The sequence below is a fragment of the Rhamphochromis longiceps genome, linkage group LG6 (assembly GCF_057381845.1).
Source record: "Rhamphochromis longiceps isolate RC_006_pf linkage group LG6, R_longiceps_female_GT1.1, whole genome shotgun sequence".
NCBI lineage: Eukaryota > Metazoa > Chordata > Actinopteri > Cichliformes > Cichlidae > Rhamphochromis > Rhamphochromis longiceps.
Window position 1 is genome coordinate 27,031,112 of NC_140562.1, and position 13,445 is coordinate 27,044,556.

At 38.6% G+C, this 13,445-nt stretch overlaps 1 protein-coding gene across 4 annotated transcripts in view; it reads right to left on the bottom strand.

Moving 5' to 3' along the window:
* Window positions 1-579: 579 nt before the first annotated feature.
* Window positions 580-13,445, bottom strand: part of ank2a (ankyrin 2a, neuronal) — an 88,506-nt gene continuing 75,640 nt past the window's right edge. The window contains exons 7-13 of one of the 4 annotated variants that reach the window (XM_085409994.1): window positions 5,198-6,961; window positions 4,636-4,725; window positions 4,130-4,213; window positions 3,882-4,046; window positions 3,556-3,729; window positions 3,246-3,337; window positions 580-1,965 (exon numbers count right to left, since the gene is read on the bottom strand). In XM_085409994.1, the coding sequence (XP_085266120.1) occupies window positions 1,761-1,965; window positions 3,246-3,337; window positions 3,556-3,729; window positions 3,882-4,046; window positions 4,130-4,213; window positions 4,636-4,725; window positions 5,198-6,961 (2,574 nt within the window). In that variant the 3' untranslated portion in view covers window positions 580-1,760. The remainder of the gene's footprint in view (window positions 1,966-3,245; window positions 3,338-3,555; window positions 3,730-3,881; window positions 4,047-4,129; window positions 4,214-4,635; window positions 4,726-5,197; window positions 6,962-13,445) is intronic. The other 3 variants (XM_085409992.1, XM_085409993.1, XM_085409995.1) reach the window with 3 other exon arrangements.

Below are 13,445 nucleotides of genomic sequence, written 5' to 3' on the forward strand. Positions count from 1 at the left end.
TTCTTGACTTTTGATACAGTAATACATGCCTTTATAGATATTTATTTATATATGCATTGTATATGTATATAACGGGTCATCATCACAGAGAAGGGATGCTGAGTCTTCAAATTAAAAGCATATCTGTCACAGTGAATCTCCACTAATTTGCATTTTTTTCTCTAAATCACAAAATAAACAGTGAGAGTGAGAGTAAATACATTGCATGTTGTAAATACAAACAGTAGCGATGCTCCGAGCTGTGGATAATCATATATTTAAGCTCTCAACCTGCTTTGTTACAGCAATCCCTCCACAATGAGTATATCCCTGTGGCTGATATATTCTGTACCTTGTATTGCAGTGCACAGAAAGCATGGAGGTTTCCTCTTCTGAAATTCAGGAGTGCAAATGCTAATTGTGTAAAATAAACATTTCTTTTCTTTGCTGACAGAAACTGCTACACATCCTTTAACTACATACGCCGAATCATTCACTCACACACATAACACAAAACCGCCTTTATCTACTTCAACAATCGGATTCAAAAGATAAACTAACAAATCTTTACATAAATAAAACACTGAGTGTATCATCATCTTACCGCAAATGTAATATTAGAAAACTGGGATTATTTCATTTCCCAGTGCCAAATCCTGAGGGGCTGAATTATTAAATTAAATAACTTCTCTACACGAAAATGAAAAAACAAACAAACATCAGCAAACAAGTTAAAATCACCTACAGAAACTTTTGACCAGCGTTCAGTGTGGTATTTAACTCATCAAATGCACAGACAAAATCAAACCTAAAGCACGTACAGTTACACCTGCACTCATCACATCCATACTTTAAAAGTGGAGGTCAACAATGATTAGTTGAAACATAATAATAAAGAATGAAAGACACACACACACACACACACACACACACACACACACACACACACACACACACACACACACACACACACACAAGGTAAAGAAAAGCAGAAGGGCAATCCACACAACGACAAAGCAGTCAAAGCTAGGATCAAACTGACAGATGTTGATTAGTCATGCCTGTTAAGTTCACATGAGTGATTATTCATTCCTAGGCTACAGATGTCAGTAATGTTGAGATTAAATAGAATATATAATTCCCAAAGACAGAGTACACATAGTCAACACGAAACACAACAGCAGCAGTTAAATTCAGTGTCAGTACAGTCTGATTTTCTGTTTGTGATATCTTGACCATCTGAATCAAAAAAGCAGAGGCTAGTACAGTGAGTGAGAAGTTGTTTTTTTTCATAAAGGATTATCTGTGAAAGTTGTGAGAGGCAGTGCAATGTGAAATATCGTCTTTCAGTCCAAGCACCTACTCCAAGAGCAGTACCAGTGTTTTTAAGTAAAATGTACTTCGGAGGTTTGTGAGTTATTTGATGGGGATAGTGTCGCTCTGTTTTCTTTGAGTGTTCTGTTGCTCTACCACAGGATAAGACAAACCTATCAGACAACTTGAATCAGAAAGTAAAACAATCAGGAGATCAACAAAAGGCTTTCTTTGGTCACAAAAGGCAAAAAGATAAAAAAATAAAATAAAGAAACTCAGAAGTACTTTGAAACCACACAGGGAAAAAACTCCAAATCAAGAACTAAAGATCATCTTCCAGGTCCTAAAGGGGAAGACTGTGGTAGCTTTGAGGTGTGTTTGTGCACACTAGGATTGCATGTGACTAATGCATAGGACTAGCAGGGATTTTAGCATGGGCACAACGAGGGAGTTGGGCAGAGTGTTACTCAATCATTTACTCTTCCTTCCTCCTCATCATTGTTCTTTTCTTCTTCGTAGTAGCGGTGAAAGAGCTGGTGGAGATGCTGTTGGAGATCACGGGTTTTTGATCCTTTTCTGGGGTGGTCCACTTTCTCTTGAATGACCTGTTTGCGCTGCCCAGCTCCCTCAACCACTGTTCGTGTGAGAGTGCAACCTTTACGCAGATGGGCCCTGGACAGGTAGCAAGAGGCAGGGAGGGGAAATAGATAAAGAAAGATAAATATCTTTGAAAAAATTCACCTGTGGAAAATAAAGTAAAGGAAGAGCTATAGTTACAGATATGTTATAGGAGAAAAAAAACCCCCACACAGATTAGACCGTGTAAATCCAACATTACATTTTTGGATTTACACAGTTGAATTAAATTCAGGTTTACTTATAAAGTGCCAAATCCCAACAACGATCACCTCAGGACACTTGATACTGTAAAGTAAAGACCCTATAGTATTCTGGAGAAAACCCCAATAATCAAGTGACTCTATATCACCCACATGGGGGACGAAATGTGAAAGCTTTTTTAGAAACTCTAGAAACCACAAATAAACCTGCCGTCTGAAAGCAGAAGTGCTCTGTTGGGATAATATAAAACTGTCTGATGACGGTATGATGAAGCCTGATTACTCAAGATTTTGTATGTAAAGAGAAGGACTTTAAATTCAGTTGTGGACAGTGAGCCTGAGAAGCAGTTATGGGAGAAATTGATCTCTCTTTCTCATCTCTATTAATACTCGCTGCACACATGCACAGCAACTTCATGGTCTTGATGCATGCTCGATCGTCCAGGTAAGGAAATCCCCACAACTTGATTCTGTTCATCTGGACCTGAAATCACTATGACTAGATGAAAGGAATCAATTTTTTGTGAGCAACTTCATAGCTATTTTCTTAGTGGAGAAAGCTTAAGATTGTGTTGCAAAACTCATACTGTTAAGGCTGAAAACATGTCGTCCCCTGCGTGGAACCTGAATTCAGGTTCCTCAAACCAAGGAATTTCTTTTGAGCCAGTTTTTCCTGAATTAAACTTGTTTGTAAAATACCACCATTAGGAAACCTACGGAATTCTACTCAAAACTCATTTGTGTCAAAATGTATCTTTTTCCTTTTCATTTTTGTGTCTTTTGCTTGTTAATTACTTGGAATATTTAAGGCTATTCAACTTCTATACTACTCAAAAGCAGCAACACAAAGTAATCACTAAAACTATGATTTACTAAAAACAACTAAATAGTGCATGAATAATAATTTTAATGTAGTGCACGGGACAACATTTTCTTGCAGTTGTTCACAAGAGTTAAAAAATTATAAACTCACATCTCACTGGTTTATTTACACGTTTGACTTTGAATTGGTTAAGAATACAAAAAATTTGTTTGCCAGCACAAATGAACATGCGCAAACATTAGTCAATAATAGTAAGCTTCACACACACACGTGCACTCCAGTAGGCACACCTCCTGACCACTGTTCCATCCTCTTTGATAGTCTCTCTTTCTACCACCAGAGGGAGCTCTGTTCCGCTAAAACCACTCAAATAACCGAATGCCTGGTGGCATGAAAAGCAGAGAACACAGTCTCTTAATTCAAAGTGATTAAATAATAAAAAACATACATTTGAAACTCGAAACATCTTCACAATGTGCTGTTTGTTTATTATTATTTTTAAACCTAAGGTGCTAAGACATGAAGAATGTTGATGTATAAGTATTATGTTAATATGTGGTTATGTGGTTGGGGAATAACGGTGACAAAGTGTTTAAAAACCTTCTTGAAGTCGTCCTGGGCTGTAGGCAGATCAGAGGTCAAAGACTGATCACCATGGTGTGTCACTGTCCTTTCACCCTCCAACACGGTTGTCCTTTCCGTGTGACTGATCTTGCGGCCATCAGCCGTCTCCTGCCTTGATGATGACGAATGCTCACGTTCGGTAAAAGTCACCTAGGTCAAAAAGTTTATTTAGCTGTACTTTATATATTAATGTCAGTATAGATGTTACACCTTCCATTTTTTGGTAAAAAACAAAACAAAAAACAACCCCAAAACAAAACAGAACAAAACACTATGAAGAAGGACATCTGCAACGAACATACCTCTGTGTGGTCTCCCTCACTTTTCACGACTGTCCGCTTCACAACCTTAGAGTAGCCATCTCCCTCCGCTGCAGGGACAAACCCCTGAGGAGCTCCTTCTAAGGTTGTCTCTTCATGCTCCGCACCATCCGCGGAAACACACTTACGTATAATTTTACGGGTAACCTGAGCAAGATAATGCATTTAACGACTATATATAGGATTAACTTATACTTGCATATAATGCATATAGTGCATTTTTTCTCCACCTTTTTGACAACTATGTGTCCATTTTCATCCTTGTACCTTTCTTCTGACACCGACTGGGCAGGGAGGTCTGGCATTTCATCAGCCTATGAGGAAAACAAGACAACTAATAATCATACAGGCTCATTTGGGTCAGTGAAATATTCACTTCTTTAACTGACAAATTAGTGCAACTGTATGTTCGAGTATAATAATGCACACAACTTTTAAGCAGTAATTCAGTGAGAAAACAGAGACTTCGGGACACAGGAAACAAACTTGCATTTTCAGATGTATTTTGTTAAATAAACCAAGAAAAAAAGTGCTCACAGCAGCACAAAACTCTCAGGTTAGGCTCATACATGTTAATCAAGGGGTGTGTTATCTAATTTGAACCCATTTTAATCCTTTCTGTTAAGACTTAAGGTTGTTAGAAAATAAACATTTGTAACTTGACAGTGAAAGTTTTTAGCTTTCATTTAGTTGCCACACTGGTTTAAAACGTCATCAGTCATGCTAAATCAGATACCTGAATGACAACTCTTCTTTGTACTATTCTGGCAGTCAAAAATTCATCATCTGAACTTTCTGACATTGATCCAAGCTCAGCGTTGATCTCCTGACCAAGCAACACAAATCCATTGACATTTAATAATGAATGACAGCATGAATGCTAGGTTTGCAGGAAAGCAAGCAAGAAGCAGAGTGATATGTTGCACTTTCAGATGATTGCATGTCGTTTTGTACATTACACTGAAAGTACAACATGGCAGTCTATAATTAAACAAAAAAAGAAAATACACCATGCTCTTACCTAGATGACAATAAATGTGCCTACTGATGAAAAAAAAAGTAACTCATGTTATCACTGTGAGTGATCCTACTAGTTACAGGCAGCAAAGTGACATGCTAAGTTAGGATTAGTCAAATGTGAAATCAAAACAAATTAAGGGTTAGAAGGAGTTTTAGCTCCCATTCACGTGTCTACAGGGTTACCAGCAGTCATTCCTCTCTGAAGCAAATATAGTCATTTGGCCAAGCTCAGCTCTGGGGAAAACACTTGCAGTTTTTTTTACCAACTCTCATCTTACCCTTGTCAGAGATTTATCAGTATCATGATATGCTGCAGTTTCACAGACAGGTGGTGGTTGTGAAGTCTCACACAAGGTGAATTCTTCATCTGATGTTTCTTGCATTTCTTCTCTCTTTACATCTACACAATAAATAGGCTCATGGACAAAAGAAGCGTCTTCGTAATCTTCACTTCCAGAAGACAACAGTACTTTTTGATTCAACTTTTCCTGCACTCTAGAGTGATCCTGGGCTTGACCTCCACTTGACCTAGCTCTTGTCTCAGATTCATCAGGATCAGGCTCTGAGAAATCGGATGAACCCTGTTTGCAGTCAAAGTAAGGCTCTGGGTCAGAATATTCATTGGTTGGACTGTCTGCACCACTATGCACTATAGGACTGTATCCTGAAGGTATCTGAGTATAGGTAGATGAAATAGAGGAGGCCTCTGCATAGCCAGGTGGCAAGTTGTACTCTTCATCAGAGGCTGAAGAAGAATAAGTTTTGGGTTTGACTGAAGAAGACTCAGAGTCAAAACATTCATCGTCTACTGAAGTCAGAGATCCTTCTGAATGGTGTTCACTGGTCCTGTCCTCATCTGAAGATATTTTTAAGTTCCTTGATGAGGAATTGGGCACCAGTTCTTCAAAGCTGAAATTTCTTGCAGATATCACTGTCTCAGGAGTCAAATCAGAAAGAGACTGTGAAGACAAATCTTCATTATGTATACTGTCAACAGAGTTTGCTGCCCATAACTGAAGTCTATCTGGGTTAGTCTGTGATTCTGTCACACCTTTAAAGTCATTAGATGGCATAGCTAATTCATGTGCTTCTTGACTCTGAAGAATGTCAGTTGTAGCATCTTCCCAACAAATATCTTTCTCAGGTATGTCAGACTTGCTCTTTGTAGCAACTGAAGGAAATTTCTGAGTATTATTTAGACCATGTGTGCTTAACTGAAATGCATCCACATGAAAGCTTGGTTGTTCCATTTCTTCACAAAGTCTTTGGGAAGATTCTGGGCTCGAAAGGGATTCATTAGAGGACTCAGAACTGTCTTTATGAAGACCAGAGCTTGATGGTACGCTTATGACAAGTTTTGTTACATCGGGAATGACTGAGACCATTTCATGTTCAAGCTGAATGGATGTCTGGAAATGTGGATGCTCTGTAATGGGAATATCTGGGTTATCTACTGCAAACTGTGCAGCAGATGATAGATTGACTTTTAGCATATCACTATATTCTGCAGGGCTGTGATCCTGAAGGAAAATATCTTGGAACTCATACATTTGGTCAACTGCAGGGATCTCGTTGGTGGATTCAGATGAATGTGGTTTAAGTGCCTCTGGTCTAAACTTAAGTTTCATCTCCTCCAGATCTGACAGAAGCTGGTCAAGCTGAGGGGACCCAGACCCTGGTGGTGTTGGTGTGGATTCTGAGGACATGACAGTTGCAGCATCTGGGCTATCTTGAGCTGTTTGAGAGACTGATTCTAGAGTCATGAAGCTTGGTTTAACTAAGCCATAATCTTCACTTGTGGGAGATGACATTTTGTCTTTTTCCTGTGGTGCACTAATTTGATTGTTCACTGTGGTGTCAAATTGTGCTTTACTCAAGTCAAAGTTAGCTGGAATTGGTAATTCTAGTTTTTTAGTGAAAACTGTATTTGAATCACATGGTAAGGATGGGGATTCTGCTGGAAAGACCTGCCTCTGTCCTAATTCAAGATTTTTTTGTTGTGAATCTTGTGAAATATTTGTCTTGGAAGATGCAGGTGACACCTGAAAGAAATGGTACAATGAAGTGGGAATTAAAAATAAATATCATGGGTGGTTTTGTTGTTGATTTAAGGAAGACTCCAATGACGCATGCATTTTCCAAGATTTTTCAAGGACAAGTTGGTGTTTTAAATACAAGAACAGTGAGCAATATTTTAAATAATTAAGTTCACTTGTAGTGCACATGCATATAAAACAGAATTAACATATTAAGAAATATGTTAATACATGTATTTAACAAGCAGCATGAGGTTTAAAAAGCATGGCATGACCTATTAAGATGCCCATCGATATTTTTGAAATATTCTTCATAGCAGTACATAATTGACAAGACATTATATTACAACTATGATAGACTTGCAAAAATGAATAACAAAAGATTTGATTTACTGTGAAGATGAACATGCATAAGTATAGTATAAAGTCACTTCCATGTCATATAAAGTCAGCCATCCAGCAGTTTATAAAATTTGCTAGTGCATTTTGCTGAGCTGCATTACTGCAATAATAATAACACTGTTTCAAAAAACCTGCCCAAATGACACAGCATTATAAGGAAAGGTTACAAAAACACATCAGGTGAAAATTTGAATCAACGCAACCAACCCAAGGTGTTGCGCCCCTGCCAATACATTTGGGAAAGCAAAATGTGTGGGTTTTAAATGTAAAAATTCTTTGGCGGAGGATGTACTTTCAAAGAGGAAGAAAAATATCAGCTGTGGCAAATTTAGAATTCTGTGTTTTTTAACTGAACAGCTAAATATTGCAAAAAATTTGCTGCAACTACAGTAAATAAAAAATACATTTCTATTGGTAATCTCTATTAGTTTTGCTTCAGAGAAAGGGCATTCTACCTGTTCTAATGCAAACATGCCATGGTCAGAGAGCCATTGCTTGTTATTGGGGGAAGCTACTACTTATAAAAATCAACACTGCATTCACTGATATGCAACAGCCTTTGCTGCCTTACCAATGCCATGGAAATTTTTCTCTTGAACTTGATCGTGGATTTTCTTTTCATGGGCTTTTCATGTACTTGGGAAGATCAGTCTTGGACATGTGATATTGTTGTGTCCATTTTTGTTCATACACAAGTTGTATTCACTTCAGGGATTCTTTTTTCCTTGAGGTTGTTCATTGGAAAGCCTCCTCCAGCCAGGTACCATGATGAAAACCACTGTTTTCTACAGATGGCTTGTGACTCAAATGATGAAAACTAGCTGTGGTTTATTGTGATCTAATATAGACTTTTTGGCATTTAGGCTTTATTAAAAAACAAACTGAAAAACGATTATTTATATCTTAGTAAAGAGTTATAGGTTCGTTTTCAGATGTTTCATTTTGTGTAGTCTTTGTTTCAAGATATGTATCTGTGACTGTAACTAATGTAGAGTGAAATCAGAATTTTGTAATCTATTTGAATGCTCTTCTATTTTTTCTTCTTACTTGCCAAAACCAACAGCAACAGATCCTCTGTCTGAACTAGCCTGCATGCCAGATATACTTGGGCAAGATAGTAACCCCAAGTTGCTCTTCGATGCATCCACTGGAGTGTGAATTTTAGACAGAAAGCAATTGCATAGAAAAAGAAAAAAAAAGTGCTTGTATGAGTGGGTGAATAAGGCAAGTTGTAGCGCTCCGAGTGCCTTATCAGAGTAGAAAAGTGCTATATAAGAACCAGTCCATTTACTACTGCTTGAGCATAGGGCTTTGTCTGATTGTTGGGGAGTTTCACTCTAATCTGAATTTTAAATAATTTTAGTGATTGCAGGCAACAAATCATCAACAACTGACTGTGTACACCTTTTTTTGTACAGTACATTTATGGGGACCCGTAGGATTGAATATTAAACTCTAAAGTATAGAGTGTACAATACACATTGTATACAATAAAAACTAGTGTATACAATCGATAATATGGTCATATCACATAAAAGAAAAATAGCAAAACATAAATAATTACAGTGTCTCTCCAGATTAGATAGATAGGTAATTTTATTATCTGAGCTGTGAATATACAATGTTATGCCTATAATGTCTATTCTCTGAAAGACAGAATTGAGTTGGTGGAAGACAGATGATCTGTGACAAAGCACAACACCTGTCAACTCCCTCTGGTGGCCCATCTGCACCATGTGATGACAATTCATTTGCTAACTTTTTATTTATCCAGGGAACATAGTGACAGATATAGCATTTCATTTCCTTTCTAAATTATTTGTTGCACCAAATATTATAATGTCTTAAAATCAGAGTCAAATACCTCAGCACTCCTGAACAAAACTGTTTTGACCAGATGGTGACCCTTTAATTTATAATTTATGTTGTCACGCCTCCATTTGAATGTGCCCCTACAGCATCAGATAGGCATTTCTGCTGGTGTAACTCTACTAACTAATGCAAAAGCTTGTTTGGACAGAATAAAACAGATAAACAACTGGTCACACTGCATTCTGAGTATGAGCAGACATACACAACATTGAAACTACCTGATATTTGGTAGACACCCAGCAAAACACCTATGGTCCACTTATGCATGCACATAGGATGTTACATGCAGGTTACACTATACAAGACTAGACCTTGACTAGACCTTACTCCAAAATGTGGCCTGGATTTCCAGCATTACAGCCTTAAGCCTGTGACAAAATCAGCAGACTTGAGCTTAATAAAACTTGACAAGCATTAGGGGTGGGCGGTAGAAACGGTATACGATAGAAACAATATAAATTTGGCCAACGGTAGAGATTTTGACTTATACCGCTCTACCGTGATAGCGCATGTTGACGGCGTCATCAAGCTGTGCCTGTTTTGGTCGAAAGCATTGCAGCAGCTGCAAACAACATCATCTGCAAATTATGCTGGGTGACAGTAATAGCAAAGAGACGAAGCACTTTTTGAATATGGGGAAAGCTAAAAACTGCGCTTCCTCCACTTCCGTACCATTGATTCAATAATGATGAATTCTCTCGCAGCTGTTCTATTCCCATGTTGTTGCAGTATATTAATGACTAACCTCGTATTGTGGATTACCTCAGTTGTTCTCCTGACTGAAGTTTTGTCCGTTTATAGCATCCTGCCATGCAATTGCATTTGTCCCTAACCACCAGAAATCCTCATGTTAACTTTTATCGAGTGGAAAAAGGTTAGTGTTCATCCTTCAGCTTCACTGTGCTAATGTTATGCTAACATAGCTGTTTTGCTAGCGATCACGTAGCACATCATTATATACCAGCTAGTCCAACTTCAGTAACCCTACAAAAATCACTGCTGTTTAGTTTTCTGTCTGTTTTCATTTATGTTGGAAGTCATAGCAGACCTGTACATTTTAATTTTTCAGAAATCTCTCAGTCAGAACATGCTATATCATGTTTAAGTGGAAACTAGCGAGCTAACTTCCTGCTAACTTCTAACTCCATTAAATTTAATAAATTCTGTTTTCATGGATGCCTGGATGTTAAACTTAATTGTTACACCTGGTAAAGCAGCAACGCTGATTATTTTATTAAGGATGAAAGAATTTAGACAGTTTTTCGTTTGACTTTGGGACCTGAAGCAGACGGAGTTTTGGACCCGGATTACTCCGCGAAGCTCCTGACTACGGCAGCCGTAACGCTCCGGCAATCCATCAAGCTGTGCGCCTTCATAGCTTACCAAAATCATACTAAAACATTTTTTTGACAGATTTCTACCACATAAAATCGGTTCGAGGTGAGTAAGCACAACCAGAATTCAGACATAAGGCACACTGTCGATTTCTGAGAAAATGAAAGTATTTTATGCCTTATAGCGGGGGGTAGACAACCTTTCTGATGATGAGTACCATCTAAAATTTCCTCAGAAGTCAATGTGCCATATGATTGCATTAGCAATAAATTTAATAACTCTATATTGACAGTTACACACTATATAGAACAACTTTATAGAATTATATTTGTTCGCAGATGTTTGCAGCTATCAGCGAATAGTTATCAGCTGTTTTGAAACAAAAAAATACACTTTTTATCCATAACAAGAACTCCATAACAGCAAATGAACTGTACAACAGAAAATGCAAATGCTCTTTATGGTCTCCTCACAACAATGATAAGAAAAATAAACTGAGCCAATATGACATGTTTGTTAATACAGGGATACACATGTTAATGTGATCTCTGGTCTCCCACTCAGAGACACAGGTCTACAAGTGTCCAGCATGCAGACCGCTACCTGAGGACACTCTTCGTGTGAGAGAAAATCTGCTTACACAGATATGTAGAGCCAAATACTGTCAATAATGCCTCTGCAATGTTCTGAAGACAGTTAAACTTGTCAGGTAGTGATGTCCAGCAGGTGAAAATGCAAGCTCCATGAACACGCACAGCTATGGATTCCAGCTTCGTTCGTAGTTCTGCAAACTTTCACCCCCACAAAGTTGAGGTTTTCAGTTCAATCAGCTGCATTTCAATGTCGCATTAACTGGCATTAACTCAGCCAGTTAATGCGAGACAAATCCAGCTGCTCATTAAAGCCTTCTGGTTTGATCAGTTTCGAGTCTACGGATGTATCCGTGTATTTCTGTGGTGCTGATGCTGCGCTGAGTGGACAGCTCCTGAAGCATCTGAAGTGTCGGAATGTGGAAATTTCAACATCGCTTGAAAAAACTGTCAGCTAGCAACGTCCCTCTCACTGGTAAGCTAAGTTATTTTTAGCCAATTACAAGTTGAATCTGGTCGTTGTGGTTGTTAGCTAAGATACCGTCATTAAGAAGCGGCACAACTAGTGTGTCTATGTGAGCTAATTTGTGATGTGCACCGCTGGCCCAGCCATTTATTTTTTAATGCAACTTCTCAGATTAACTCACTGCGTGTCGTGCCCAGGGCTGGACTGTGACAAAAGATCGGCCCGGGCATTTTGACTAGAGACCGGCCCACCAGGTATTAAAGATATAAAGCCTTTGAATGAAAACAAACGCCTTGGTGACAGTGATGTACACTGTCTTGTTGGTATATGTATGATTTCTATACATTTTACGTCAGATAAAAACTTTGGTTATAAGATTCAGATAATTATTTAATAAAAGCTAGATATTTTTAAATGAGAATAAGAAAGAAACATATTTCTTTGTGCCCCCCTTTCCCTGTTAATGCCCTACCTGGCCCCCTGGCAAAACTTTGCTAGATGATGTTGCTGTTTTCCTGTTTCCGCTGGTTTCCTGTTTCTGGTGCAAAGTGGGCGATAAACAAGCATAGCCGATCAGCTGATCATTGATCAGTTTCATGACTGAAGTAGCAACAGGAGAGGGAGGGGGAGAGAGTGAGAGAAGAAGAAACAGCTGTGCAGCGTAAAGACGCAGAAAAACTCCAGCTTTGCTTGTGAAGCTCGCACACAAGAATTTCACTCACATGTGCTGTACCAATGTACCTGCACATGTGATGTGACAATAAAAGTGATTTGATTTGATTTGATTTGCTTTGTGTCTTTTTCCATTTTAGCTGAAGTACGGGACAAACTGTGTTCCTTTTCAGCTCAATACGAAACGCGTAATATTTTCTCTGAATATGGGATTATTCCGTTTTTTACAGGACGGTTGGCAACTCTACTAACTAACCTTATGAATAAAATAAAGTTCGCTATCAGTAACATCATAGCACCTGCCCAGCTGTATAGAAACTCCGCCAGCTAGTACGCAGTACGGGTTATTGTAACTGACTGTAAAAAGTCAGCACAACGAAAATAAACTACACCTAAACTTGGTCTTTCTATGACCCAGATAGACTGCAGGTCATAACGTCTTACCTGAAGTTCAGTTCACCTGACACTCGGACCAGCGGCTGCCTCGGGTCTCTCCTCCTGCCCCCCCTTTCCCTCATCCACCCGCTGGCCTCTGGTGGTGGCTATGGCGGAGCTTCCACAAACAACTGAGTTATTTTTACACATCGACCAGTATCTGGCCAATCCACCACCTTTCATTGTTTATACCGTTACAAAAATAAATAAATAAATACATAATCAGCCCATAAAAACGAAAAATCACCCGGTATGCCAGATGGCCAGTCCAGATACGGTCGTGCCATCAGTTAACCCTTGGCACGCGTGCCCAGGGTTGTCGACCCCTGCCTTATAGTGTGTAAAGTATGTTATACAGAAGAAAAGAATATATCGCGATATATATCGTTACCGCACATGCTTCAAATTATACCATGATATGGATTTTAGGCCATATTGACCAGCCCTAACTGGCGTGGATAATCATTAAACATTACACATTAGGGAACATGAAAGGCTTGGTCAAACAAAAAAACAAACCCCCCTCAAAATTAGGGCTCAAAATACAACCACATTCACTAAAAAAGGCAACAGTTGAAAACACATAAGGGAACATTAAGCTCATTTTGAGTTAATCCCATGATCCTAGTAGTACCTAGAAGCCCTAGCAGTAACTAGTTGGCCTTACTTGCATTGAGGAAAAGAGCATAAGGACTAAGGAATAAAGGAATAAAGGATA